Source organism: Salvelinus fontinalis, chromosome 31 (assembly GCF_029448725.1).
Source record: "Salvelinus fontinalis isolate EN_2023a chromosome 31, ASM2944872v1, whole genome shotgun sequence".
Taxonomy (NCBI): Eukaryota; Metazoa; Chordata; class Actinopteri; order Salmoniformes; family Salmonidae; genus Salvelinus; species Salvelinus fontinalis.
In genome coordinates this window covers 12,293,327-12,306,969 of record NC_074695.1, presented here as the reverse complement: position 1 = coordinate 12,306,969, position 13,643 = coordinate 12,293,327, and the positions used below count along the sequence as shown (strand labels likewise).

The window sequence follows — 13,643 nt, the reverse complement described above, 5'->3', positions numbered from 1 at the left end:
CCAATATTCATTCTGATGAATTGCGTGCATACACTGATGATCAGGATGGTTCTGACCTGAATACAGAACAGTATGGCAACAATGGAATGGGAATTACCAGCAGTGTAGTTATGAGTGTAATGATGATTCACACAAGTGAGACTCCATGTGCCCCAAAACACAGTCAAATACTCCCAAATCATTCTCGTGAAATCTGTGTCCCTAGCTCAACCTCGACATGCTTGCCCTAACACAGTGCAAAGTGTGTTGACGACAAAGTGTGTTGTTAAACCCCATCTGTGACTCTGACTACCTGGGTCATATTAATTAGTGCGTAACGTAGCAAACACGTTTTGCAACGGAAATCAAAAACAAGTGTTGATTATTAGAGAAGGTCAGGTACCATAGTCCCTGATCCAGTCTGCGTACACGGTGCTCACAGAGACTGGGTGAAGGGAGTGAAGGAGGGTTGTGAAGACGGTCAAGGCACAGTGAATGAGCAGAAAACAGTGGGCGAGGGTGCAGACATTCAAGGGTTCTCGTTACCTGGCTTTTGTCATCCCCTCAATTCTGCACTAGGAACAGAGAGAGCGTGCAAGAGGGACAGAATAAAGGAGGTTAGCACAACTGGATGAAGGAGAGAGAACAGTGCAGAGGAGAGCGCTGAGGCAAGAGTGCGTAAAGTAATTTGAGAAAATGTATAAAGTATCAGAATACTACTCAATTATAAGGGCAAAACGATCAACTTCACAATATCCCGTTTCTAAACTATTTAAAAACCATGTCTACAACAGATAGTCCACTGAAATATACTGTGCTGTGAAAAGACAGTATAACTTACCACAAACTAATTAGTGACAGTAACACAATAGAGCCTCTCTGTGTTAAAAGTGAAAGGGTAGCAGCTGAAGCTGAGTTTAAATATTGAAGGGAATAGTTGAGAAATATTCTCTGACGAGTAATAGAATATAAATACATTGTGCTAAATGTATGGTGAACATCCTTCATTGTAACGTCGCCATAGGAAGTCCCAAAGGAAGAAACAACCTCACCCCCCAAAATGATCCAACTTGTGATTTCCTTTGATGTAATGCCCTGAATGGGTCTAGACAAAAGGTTACACTAGTGGTGAGGGAACCGGAGGTCTAGAACCCTTAAGGTAACTTGATTAGTGGAAGAACCGGAGGTCTAGACAAAAGGGTGATTTTGATTAGTGAGGGGACCTGGGTTCTAGACTACATTATAAACCCAAAGACATCAGCTCTCTGAAGGGTGGGTTCTCCGGGGGTACTGCTCACAGCACATGGCTTACAACTAGGAGATCAGCACTGCACAATGGGCTCACTATGGCAGCTGTAAGGGACTGCTGTGGGTGCTTCTAAAGCACCTCTATGGGTACTACTGTGGGCACTGCAATAGCAGCTCCACCTTACCGGCAAAGAACATGGGGGATTTACTGCGCAGCTCGTCCATCTTCTGAGCAAAGAGGAGGTTCATCTCACACTGCAGGGTGTCCATGGCGAGCCTGCCGCTGTCAAGAACCCCTCGCGGAGGCAGCATAGGGGCCAGCTCGAGGCTCCCCAGGCTCTCACAGCTGCTGCAACTGTCACTGAGCGACACGCTGTCACAGTCAGAGGGGCTGACGGTAGTGCCAGGGGCCGGGTCGCAAGCACTGCCGTAGTTGGGCAGCGGGGCGCTGCTCCGGCAGTCGGGGGTGAGCGTCGCAAGCGGGGAGGTAGGAGGGGAGGGGAAGTGCCGGTGGGGCATGATGCAAGAGCAGGCGTTCCTCTCGGCGGGGTCAGGGTGAGCCTCAGTGGGGTCAGGGTGAGCCTCAGTGGGACAGGTGTCCAGAGTTTGATGGGCTCTGGCCCGGGACCTGGGAAAAGGGATAGGTCGGAAGAATGCCTGGGGCTGGAACAGGGGCAGGGCCTCAGCTCTGGGCTTGGACTGGGCCAGGGACTCATCAGGCTGGGCTGCAGCCAGGGCCTGCGGTTTGGGCTTTGGCTCGGGTTGAATCTGCCTGAAGAGAGTGGGACAGCGGAAGGCTCTCTCAGGCCTCTCTGTCCACGCCTTGGTCCTCTCTCCCCATTTCTCCTCATCCTTGAACTCCCTCTCCTCTGGGCTTTCCTTGGAGCTAATTACACAAATCATGCAATTGGAGGACACCCCCATCCTGCCACCGCTGTTGAGGGCCACGCGGGAAAACACTCCATGTTTCTCATTCAAGGAGTCGTGGCAGCACAGCCGATTGACCTGCTTTAGGGGCTCGCTCACGGAATATCGGAGGAAGCGAGGTGAGCCCTTACCTTTGCCCTCGTCGGGGTGGAAAGCCTCGTTGGTGCCATGGTGCCTGTTGGTGCCTTGGCATGATGCGGCGGGGGCAACGGCGGCCGTGGTGTCCCAGGTGCCCTGGTGGAGCAGCGGGGGCTGGGAGGAAGCAATGAGGTGGCTGTCCTCTAACTCCCGGTCCTCGCTGGTGCCTTCTGAGCGGTAGTCTTTGGTGTCGATGGCGATCTCGGGGAAACCCTTCTTGACCTTGGGCAGGACCTTGGTGGGCGCGCTGGCCGTGCGGCGCAGCAGGTGGGCGCCGAACGTGTGCTTATGGCTGAGCTGTGCAGCAGCATGGCTGTCGAGAGAAGCCTGCTTTGGGTTTCTGTGAAACAGCCCTTTGATGCCGCTGGCCACCTTGCCCTGAGAACAAGAGACGAGACAAACCAACATCATGAACTGGTTCACAATAAGCATTTACCTGGACATACAGTACTGACAGAGAGGGGGGAGGGTCACCATGTACAGAGAGGGGGGAGGGTCACCATGTACAGAGAGGGGGGGGGGGGGGTCACAGTGTACAGAGAGGGGGGGGGGGGTCACAGTGTACAGAGAGGGGGGGTCACAGTGTACAGAGAGGGGGGAGGAGGTCACCGTGTACAGAGTGAGGGGGGGAGGTCACCGTGTACAGAGAGGGGGGGGGGGTCACCGTGTACAGAGTGAGAGTGGGGGGGGTCACCGTGTACAGAGTGAGAGTGGGGGGGGGGGTCACCATGTACAGAGTGAGAGTGAGGGGGGGGGTCACCATGTACAGAGTGAGAGTGGGGGGGGGGTCACCATGTACAGAGTGAGAGTGGGGGGGGGTCACCATGTACAGAGTGAGAGGGGGGGTCACCGTGTACAGAGTGAGAGTGAGGGGGGGTCACCATGTACAGAGTGAGAGTGGGGGGGGGGGTCACCATGTACAGAGTGAGAGTGGGGGGGGGTCACCATGTACAGAGTGAGAGGGGGGGTCACCGTGTACAGAGTGAGAGTGGGGGGGGGTCACCATGTACAGAGTGAGAGTAGGGGGGTCACCATGTACAGAGTGAGAGTGGGGGGGGTCACCATGTACAGAGTGAGAGTGGGGGGGTCACCATGTACAGAGTGAGAGTAGGGGGGGGGTCACCATGTACAGAGTGAGAGTAGGGGGGTCACCATGTACAGAGTGAGAGTAGGGGGGTCACCATGTACAGAGTGAGAGTGGGGGGGGGTCACCATGTACAGAGTGAGAGTGGGGGGGGGTCACCATGTACAGAGTGAGAGGGGGGGTCACCGTGTACAGAGTGAAGGGGGGGGGTGGGGGTCACCGTGTACAGAGTGAGAGTGGAAGGGTCACCATGTACAGAGTGAGAGTGGGGGGGGGGGGGGTCACCATGTACAGAGTGAGAGAGGGGGGGGGTCACCATGTACAGAGAGGGGGGGTCACCGTGTACAGAGTGAGAGTGGAAGGGTCACCATGTACAGAGTGAGAGTGGGGGGGGGGGGGGGTCACCATGTACAGAGTGAGAGAGGGGGGGGGTCACCATGTACAGAGTGAGAGTGGGGGGAGGTCACCATGTACAGAGTGAGAGTGGGGGGGTCACCATGTACAGAGTGAGAGTGGGGGGGGTCAACATGTACAGAGTGAGGGGGGGATCAACCATGTACGGAGTGAGGGGGGGGGGTCACCATGTACAGAGTGAGAGTGGGGGGGGGGGTCACCATGTACAGAGTGAGAGTGGGGGGGGGGGGGGTCAGCCTCTACAGAGTGAGAGTGGGGGGGGGTCAACATGTACAGAGTGAGGGGGGGATCAACCGTGTACAGAGTGAGAGTGGAAGAGTCACCATGTACACAGTGAGAGTGGGGGGGGGGTCACCATGTACAGAGTGAGAGTGGGAGGGGGGGTCACCATGTACAGAGTGAGAGTGGGGGGGTCACCATGTACAGAGTGAGAGTGGGGGGGGGGGGTCACCATGTACAGAGTGAGAGTGGGGGGGGGGGGGGGTCAGCATCTACAGAGTGAGGGGGGGATCAACCATGTACGGAGTGAGGGGGGGGGGTCACCATGTATAGAGTGAGAGTGGGGGGAGGTCACCGTGTACAGAGTGAGGGGGGGTCACCATGTACAGAGTGAGGGGGGGGGGGGTCACCGTGTACAGAGTGAGGGGGGGTCACCATGTACAGAGTGAGGGGGGGGTCACCGTGTAAAGAGTGAGGGGGGGTCACCGTGTACAGAGTGAGGGGGGGGGGTCACCGTGTACAGAGTGTGGGGGGGGGTCACCGTGTACAGAGTGAGGGGGGGGTCACCGTGTACAGAGTGAGGGGGGGGGTCAGCGTGTACAGAGTGTGGGGGGGGGGTCACCATGTACAGAGTGAGGGGGGGGTCACCATGTACAGAGTGAGGGGGGGTCACTGTGTACAGGGTGAGGGGGGGGGGTCACCGTGTACAGAGTGAGGGGGGGGGGGGGGTCACCGTGTACAGAGTGAGAGGGGGGGGGGTCACCGTGTACAGAGTGAGAGGGGGGTCTCCATGTACAGAGTGATAGGAGGGTCCCCATTTACAGAGTGAGGGGGGGGGGGATCACCGTGTACAGAGTGAGGGGGGGGGATCACCGTGTACAGAGTGAGAGTGGGGGGGGTCACCGTGTACAGAGTGAGAGTGGGGGGGGGTCACCATGTACAGAGTGAGAGTGGAAGGGTCACCATGTACAGAGAGGGGGGGGTCACCGTGTACAGAGTGAGAGTGGGGGGGGTCACCATGTACAGAGTGAGAGTGGAAGGGTCACCATGTACAGAGAGGGGGGGTCACCATGTACAGAGTGAGAGTGGGGGGGGGGGATCACCATGTACAGAGTGAGAGTGGGGGGGGGGATCACCATGTACAGAGTGAGGGGGGGGGGTCACCATGTACAGAGTGAGGGGGGGGTCACCATGTACACAGTGAGAGTGGGGGGGGGTCACCATGTACAGAGTGAGAGTGAAGGGTCACCATGTACAGAGTGAGAGTGGGGGGGGTCACCATGTACAGAGTGAGAGTGGGGGGGGTCACCATGTACAGAGTGAGAGTGGGGGGGGGTCACCATGTACAGAGTGAGAGTGGGGGGGGTCACCATGTACAGAGTGAAAGTGGGGGGGTCACCATGTACAGAGTGGGGGGGGGGGGGGTCACCATGTACAGAGTGAGAGTGGGGGGGTCGCCATGTACAGAGTGAGAGTGGGGGGGGTCACCATGTACAGAGTGAGGGGGGGGGTCAACCATGTACGGAGTGAGGGGGGGGTCACCGTGTACAGAGTGAGGGGGGGGGTCACCGTGTACAGAGTGAGGGGGGGGGGGGGGTCACCATGTACAGAGTGAGGGGGGGGGTCACCATGTACAGAGTGAGGGGGGGGTCACCATGTACAGAGTGAGGGGGAGGGGTCACCGTGTACAGAGTGAGGGGGGGGGTCACCGTGTACAGAGTGAGGGGGGGGGGGTCAACGTGTACAGAGTGAGAGGGGGGGGGGTCAACGTGTACAGAGTGAGAGGGGGGGGGGTCACCGTGTACAGAGTGAGAGGGGGGGGGGTCACCGTGTACAGACTGAGGGGGGGATCACCATGTACAGACTGAGGGGGGGGGATCACCATGTACAGAGTGAGGGGGGGGATCACCATGTACAGACTGAGGGGGGGGGGTCACCATGTACAGACTGAGGGGGGGGGGGATCACCATGTACAGAGTGAGGGGGGGGATCACCATGTACAGACTGAGGGGGGGGGATCACCATGTACAGAGTGAGGGGGGGGGGGTCACCATGTACAGACTGAGGGGGGGGGATCACCATGTACAGAGTGAGGGGGGGATCACCATGTACAGAGTGAGAGTGGGGGGCACCATTTACAGAGTGAGAGTGGGGGGGGGGGTGGCACCATTTATAGAGTGAGAGTGGGGGGGAATCATTTACAGACAGAGTGGGGATCACCATGTACAGAGTGAGGGGGGGGGGGTCACCATGTACAGAGTGAGGGGGGGGGGTCACCATGTACACAGTGAGAGTGGGGGGGGTCACCTTGTACAGAGTGAGAGTGAAGGGTCACCATGTACAGAGTGAGAGTGGGGGGGGGGGTCACCATGTACAGAGTGAGAGTGGGGGGGGGGTCACCATGTACAGAGTGAGAGTGGGGGGGTCACCATGTACAGAGTGAGAGTGGGGGGGGTCACCATGTACAGAGTGAGGGGGGGGTCACCCATGTACAGAGTGGGGGGGGGGTCACCATGTACAGAGTGAGAGTGGGGGGGTCACCATGTACAGAGTGAGAGTGGGGGGGGTCACCATGTACAGAGTGAGGGGGGGGTCAACCATGTACGGAGTGAGGGGGGGTCACCATGTACAGAGTGAGGGGGGGGTCACCGTGTACAGAGTGAGGGGGGGGGGTCACCATGTACAGAGTGAGGGGGGGGGTCAACGTGTACAGAGTGAGAGGGGGGGTCACCGTGTACAGAGTGAGAGGGGGGGGTCAACGTGTACAGAGTGATAGGAGGGTATCCATGTACAGAGTGAGGGGGGGGGGTCACCATGTACAGAGTGAGGGGGGGTCACCGTGTACAGAGTGAGGGGGGGGGGTCACCGTGTACAGAGTGAGGGGGGGGGGTCACCGTGTACAGAGTGAGGGGGGGGGGGGTCAACGTGTACAGAGTGAGAGGGGGGGTCAACGTGTACAGAGTGAGAGGGGGGGTCACCATGTACAGAGTGAGGGGGGGTGGGTCACCATGTACAGAGTGAGAGTGGGGGGCACCATTTACAGAGTGAGAGTGGGGGGGGGGGTGGCACCATTTATAGAGTGAGAGTGGGGGGGAATCATTTACAGACAGAGTGGGGATCACCATGTACAGAGTGAGGGGAAGGGTCACCATGTACAGAGTGAGGGGGGGGGTCACCATGTACAGAGTGAGGGGGGGGGGGGTCACCATGTACAGAGTGAGGGGGGGGGGGGGTCACCATGTACAGAGTGAGGGGGGGGTGGGTCACCATGTAAAGAGTGAGGGGGGTGTTACCATGTACAGAGTGAGTGGGGGGTCACCGTGTACAGGGGGAAGGGGGGGGGGTCACCGTGTACAGAGTGAGGCAGGGGGAGGGGGTCACCGTGTACAGAGTGAGGCAGGGGGGGGGGGGGTCACCGTGTACAGAGTGAGGGGGGGGTCACCGTGTACAGAGTGAGGGGGGGGGGTCACCGTGTACAGGGTGAGGGGGGGAGTCACCGTGTACAGGGTGAGGGGGGGAGGTCACCGTGTACAGGGTGAGGGGGAGAGGTCACCGTGTTCAGAGTGAGAGGGGGGGTCACCGTGTACAGAGTGAGAGGGGGGGTCAACGTGTACAGAGTGAGAGGGGGGGTCACCGTGTACAGAGTGAGAGGGGGGGTCACCGTGTACAGAGTGAGAGGGGGGGTCACCGTGTACAGAGTGAGGGGGGGTCACCGTGTACAGAGTGGGGGGGGGGGGGTCACCATGTACAGAGTGAGGGGGGGTGGGTCACCATGTACAGAGTGAGGGGGGGTGTCACCATGTACAGAGTGAGGGGGGGGTCACCGTGTACAGGGTGAAGGGGGGGGTCACCGTGTACAGAGTGAGGCAGGGGGAGGGGGTCACCGTGTACAGAGTGAGGCAGGGGGGGGGGGGGTCACCGTGTACAGAGTGAGGGGGGGGGGTCACCGTGTACAGAGTGAGAGGGGGGGTCACCGTGTACAGAGTGAGAGGGGGGGTCACCGTGTACAGAGTGAGAGGGGGGGTCACCGTGTACAGAGTGAGGGGGGGGTCACCGTGTACAGAGTGAGGGGGGGGTCACCGTGTACAGAGTGAGGGGGGGGGGGGTCACCGTGTACAGAGTGAGGGGGGGGGGTCACCGTGTACAGAGTGAGGGGGGGGGGGGTCACCGTGTACAGAGTGAGAGGGGGGGTCACCGTGTACAGAGTGAGAGGGGGGGTCACCGTGTACAGAGTGAGAGGGGGGGTCACCGTGTACAGAGTGAGAGTGGGGGTCACCGTGTACAGAGTGAGAGTGGGGGGGGTCACCGTGTACAGAGAGAGTGGGGGGGGGTCACCATGTACAGAGAGAGTGGGGGGGGGGTCACCATGTACAGAGTGAGGGGGGGGGGGGTCACCATGTACAGAGTGAGGGGGGGGTCACCATGTACAGAGTGAGGGGGGGGGTCACCATGTACAGAGTAAGAGTGGGGGGGGGTCACCATGTACAGAGTGAGAGTGGGGGGGGGGTCACCATGTACAGAGAGAGTGGGGGGGGTCACCATGTACAGAGAGAGTGGGGGGGGGGTCACCATGTACAGAGAGAGTGGGGGGGGTCACCATGTACAGAGTGAGGGGGGGGTCACCATGTACAGAGTGAGGGGGGGGGGTCACCATGTACAGAGTGAGCGGGGGGGGTACCCATGTACAGAGTGAGGGGGGTGGTCACCATGTACAGAGTGAGGAGGGCGGTCACCATGTACAGAGTGAGGGGGGGGCACCGTATACAGAGTGAGGGGGGGGGCACCGTATACAGAGTGAGGGGGGGGTCACCATGTACAGAGTGAGGGGGGGTCACCGTGTACAGAGTGAGGGGGGGTCACCGTGTACAGAGTGAGGGGGGGTCACCGTGTACAGAGTGAGGGGGGGTCACCGTGTACAGAGTGAGGGGGGGTCACCGTGTACAGTGTGAGGGGGGGGTCACCGTGTACAGAGTGAGGGGGGGGTCACCGTGTACAGAGTGAGGGGGGGGTCACCGTGTACAGAGTGAGGGGGGGGGTCACCGTGTACAGGGTGAGGGGGGGGTCACCGTGTACAGGGTGAGGGGGGGAGGTCACCGTGTTCAGATTGAGAGGGGGGGTCACCATGTACAGCATGAGGGGGGGGATGGTCACCATGTACAGCATGAGGGGGGGGTGGTCACCATGTACAGCGGGAGGGGGGGGGGGGGGTCACCATGTACAGCGGGAGGGGGGGGGTGGTCACCATGTACAGCGTGAGGGGAGGTCACCATGTACAGCGTGAGGGGATGGTCACCATGTACAGCGTGAGGGGGGGATGGTCATGTACAGCGTGAGGGGGGGCCACCACCATGTACAGAGTGAGGGGGGGTCACCACCATGTACAGAGTGAGGGGGGAGGTCACCATGTACAGAGTGAGGGGGAGATCACCATGTACAGCTTGAGGGGTGGTAGGGTCACCATGTACAGCGTAAGGGGGGGATGGTCATGTACAGCGTGAGGGGGGGCCACCACCATGTACAGAGTGAGGGGGGGTCACCACCATGTACAGAGTGAGGGGGGAGGTCACCATGTACAGAGTGAGGGGGGGTGGTCATGTACAGAGTGAGGGGGGAGGTCACCATGTACAGAGTGAGGGGGGGGGGGGTCACCATGCACAGAGTGAGGGGGGGTGGTCATGTACAGAGTGAGGGGGGAGGTCACCATGTACAGAGTGAGGGGGGGGGGGGGGGTCACCATGTACAGAGTGAGGGGGGAGGTCACCATGTACAGAGTGAGGGGGGAGGTCACCATTTACAGAGTGGGGGGGGGGGGGTCACCATGTACACTAGGGGGGAGATCACCATGTACAGAGTGAGGGGGGTGTCACCATGTACAGAGTGAGGGGGGGTCACCATGTACACTAGGGGGGGGGTCACCATGTACACTGTGGGGGAGGTCACCATGTACAGGGTTGAAGATGGGATGTAGATCACAATTTGACATTCACCAATCAAATCAACACTGGGTTACCTGCTGTAACACTCTTTGCACTGAGACAACCATTATGACTGGTGTGTGTGTGTTCATTTCAAAATGCTTGCCTTTCAGCACATGATGTGCAGCAACCCAATGTCATCAAGTAGATCCAAGTGGAATTACACCAAGACTGAGTGCCCAAGGCATTACAGTACATACGATGCCAACCGACCAATAGCACAAACACGCAGTCCCCCCGGCGCCCTCCTGCAAGATCCGGGCAATTCTGACAGAGTTCATGTTTTACAGCGGTAACACATTTATTAATTATTTTCTTCATTCAAGTCGTATACACAGTAGGAACTGTATACCCCTGCAGTGCTCCATGCTGGGAATCTCCTGAGTATGGATAAAATACCCCTAGTCCCCTGTTTGTGTCGCTCTCTCTCCCCCACCTCTCCCTCCCTCCGGCGCATGTTAGTGACATTGGATCTACTTTGGGTCGATGGAGGATACTGACGAGTCAAGCTTTCACAATCATGTTCGCAACTCATGTTCGGCATGAGTTAGCCTCTAACGGGTGGACGTTATTGCCTTGCGGGTGCAGATGGGCGAAATCACTGGGGTGGCAGGGAAGGGGTATGTGGCACATGCAGGGTGCTGACTGGATTTCACTACACCTGGGTTCAGAGTGGCGCCTTCAGGACTCCTAACAATTTTCTGCCTCTAAAAGCAGCGTTTGGACAAAGAGGGTTCAACTGAAATCACAGAAAGGAGAGAAAGAGAAAGAGAGAGTGTGAGAGAGGGAAGGGAGAGCGAGAGAGGGAAGGGAGAGCGAGAGAGGGAAGGGAGAGCGAGAGAGGGAAGGGAGAGCGAGAGAGGGAAGGGAGAGCGAGAGAGGGAAGGGAGAGCGAGAGAGGGAAGGGAGAGCGAGAGAGGGAAGGGAGAGTGAGAGAGGGAAGGGAGAGTGAGAATTAGAGAGAGAAGGGAGAGAGAATTAGAGAGAGAAGGGAGAGAGAGAATTAGAGAGAGGAGGGAGAGAGAATTAGAGAGAGAAGGGAGAGAGAGAATTAGAGAGAGAGACGAGAGAGCGGGAATTGAGGGAGAGTACAGCAAATAGATGCACATACAGTCAGAGCAGACAAAGAGATCTGGAAACAGGATGAGAAATGAACAACAGTGTGGTCATTACAGTATGTGTTGATGACAGAGACAATAGAATGCAGTATATAATAAAAGAAGAAGAACAAGTTCTCTAGTAGATAGTCAGACTATCGAAGATGGTTTCAGTTCTCTAGTAGATAGTCAGACTATCGAAGATGGTTTCAGTTCTCTAGTAAACTCAGCAAAAAAAGAAACGTCCCTTTTACAGGACCCTGTCCTTCAAAGATAATTCGTAAAAATCCAAATAACTTCACAGATCTTCATTGTAAAGGTTTTAAAAAACACTGTTTCCCATGCTTGTTCAATGAACCATAAACAATTAATGAACATGCACCTGTGGAACGGTCGTTAATTAAGACAGTGACAGCTTATAGACGGTAAACAATTAAGGTCACAGTTATGAAAACTTAGGACACAAGAGGCCTTTCTACTGACTGAAAAACACTAAAAAGAAAGATGCCCAGGGTCCCTGCTCATCTGCGTGAACATGCCTTAGGCATGCTGCAAGGAGGCATGAGCACTGCAGATGTGGCCAGGGCAATACATTGCAATGTCCATTCTGTGAGACACCTAAGACAGCGCTACAGGGAGACAGGACGGACAGCTGATCGTCCTCGCAGTGGCAGACCATGTGTAACCACACCTGCACAGCATCGGTACATCCGAACACCACCCCCCCTGGACAGGTGCAGAATGGCAACAACAACTGCCCGAGTTACACCAGGAATGCACAATCCCTCCATCAGTGCTCAGACTGTCCGCAATAGGCTGAGAGAGGCTGGACTGAGGGCTTGTAGGCCTGTTGAAAGGCAGGTCCTCACCAGACATCACCGGCAACAAACCCACTGTCGCTGGACCAGACAGGACTGGCAAAAATCTTTTCACAGACGAGTCGCGGTTTTGTCTCACCAGGGGTGATGGTCTGATTCGCGTTTATCGTTGAAGGAATGAGCGTTATACTGAGGCCTGTACTCTGGAGCGGGATCGATTTGGAGGTGGAGGGTCCGTCATGGTCTGGGGCGGTGTGTCACAGCATCATCGGACTGAGCTTGTTGTCATTGCAGGCAATCTAAATGCTGTGCGTTACAGGGAAGACATCCTCCTCCCTAATGTGGTACCCTTCCTGCAGGCTCATCCTGACATGACCCTCCAGCATGACAATGCCACCAGCCATACTGCTCGTTCTGTGTGTGATTTCCTGCAAGACAGGAATGTCAGTGTTCTGCCATGGCCAGCGAAGAGCCCAGATCTCAATCCCATTGAGCACATCTGGGACCTGTTGGATCGGAGGGTGAGGGCTAGGGCCAAATCCCCCCCAGAAATGTCCGGGAACTTGCAGGTGCCTTGGTGGAAGAGTGGGGTAACATTTCACAGCAAGAACTGGCAAATCTGGTGCAGTCCACGAGGAGGAGATGCACTGCAGTACTTAATGCAGCTGGTGGCCACACCAGGTACTGACTGTTACTTTATATTTGACCCCCCTTTCTTCAGGGACACATTCAATTTCTGTTAGTCACATGTCTGTGGAACTTGTTCAGTTTATGTCTCAGTTGTTCAATCTTATTTTCATACAAATATTTACACATGTTAAGTTTGCTGAAAATCTCACCCCTGGTGAGAGGACATTTCTTTTTTTGCTGAGTTTAGATAGACTATGGAGAGATGGTTTCAGTTTTCTAGTAGAGAGACTATAGAATATGGTTTCAGTTCTCTGGTAGAGAGACTATAGAATATGGTTTCAGATCTCTAGTAGAGAGACTATAGAATATGGTTTCAGATCTCTAGTAGAGAGACTATAGAATATGGTTTCAGTTCTCTAGTAGATAGAGTATATAATATGGTTTCAGGTCTCTGGTAGAGAGACTATAGAATAAGGCTTCAGTTCTCTGGTAGAGAGACTATAGAATATGGTTTCAGGTCTCTAGTAGATAGTCAGACTATTGAAATGGTTTCAGTTCTCTAGTAGAGAGACTATATAATATGGTTTCAGTTCTCTAGTAGATAGTCAGACTATTGAAATTGTTTCAGGTCTCTAGTAGAGAGACTATAGAAAATGGTTTCAGGTCTCTAGTAGATAGTCAGACTATTGAAATGGTTTCAGTTCTCTAGTAGTCAATCGTTTCATTTGATTCAAAGTGCATTGATTGACTCCCGGTAAGAACACTTTGAATAAGTGCAAACTGCAGTAGAATATGCCTACAGTTTTCCAATACCTATTCAATGAACTTTTCTGGTTCAGTGCAAGATGTTACGGCAGTCCAACAACATTAGATTTATCCAAAGTCGACTGTACATCAATTTAGAGCGACTTGAGTCAGTAATCTAAAAATCCTACATCATAAATACAAGTTCATATCACTGCCTGTCTATAGGGAGAGTAGCATCTGGCTTCAAGAAAATATAATCACTATTGAGGCGACTGTAATCTATATCTGTCCCCATTTAAACGTGGTAATTGTCAGACCGGTGACGGCTGCAGCAGCTGCCACTCAACTGTAACACACAGATGACACA

The 13,643-nt window shown here is 55.8% G+C and overlaps 1 protein-coding gene across 1 annotated transcript in view; it reads right to left on the bottom strand.

Annotated features, from left to right (window-relative positions):
* The window catches only part of LOC129829553 (1-phosphatidylinositol 4,5-bisphosphate phosphodiesterase eta-2-like), an 81,151-nt gene that overhangs the window by 3,924 nt on the left and 63,584 nt on the right, over positions 1–13,643 (bottom strand). The window contains exon 21 of the mRNA XM_055891308.1: positions 2,286–2,670. Within this exon, the coding sequence (XP_055747283.1) occupies positions 2,286–2,670 (385 nt within the window). The remainder of the gene's footprint in view (positions 1–2,285; positions 2,671–13,643) is intronic.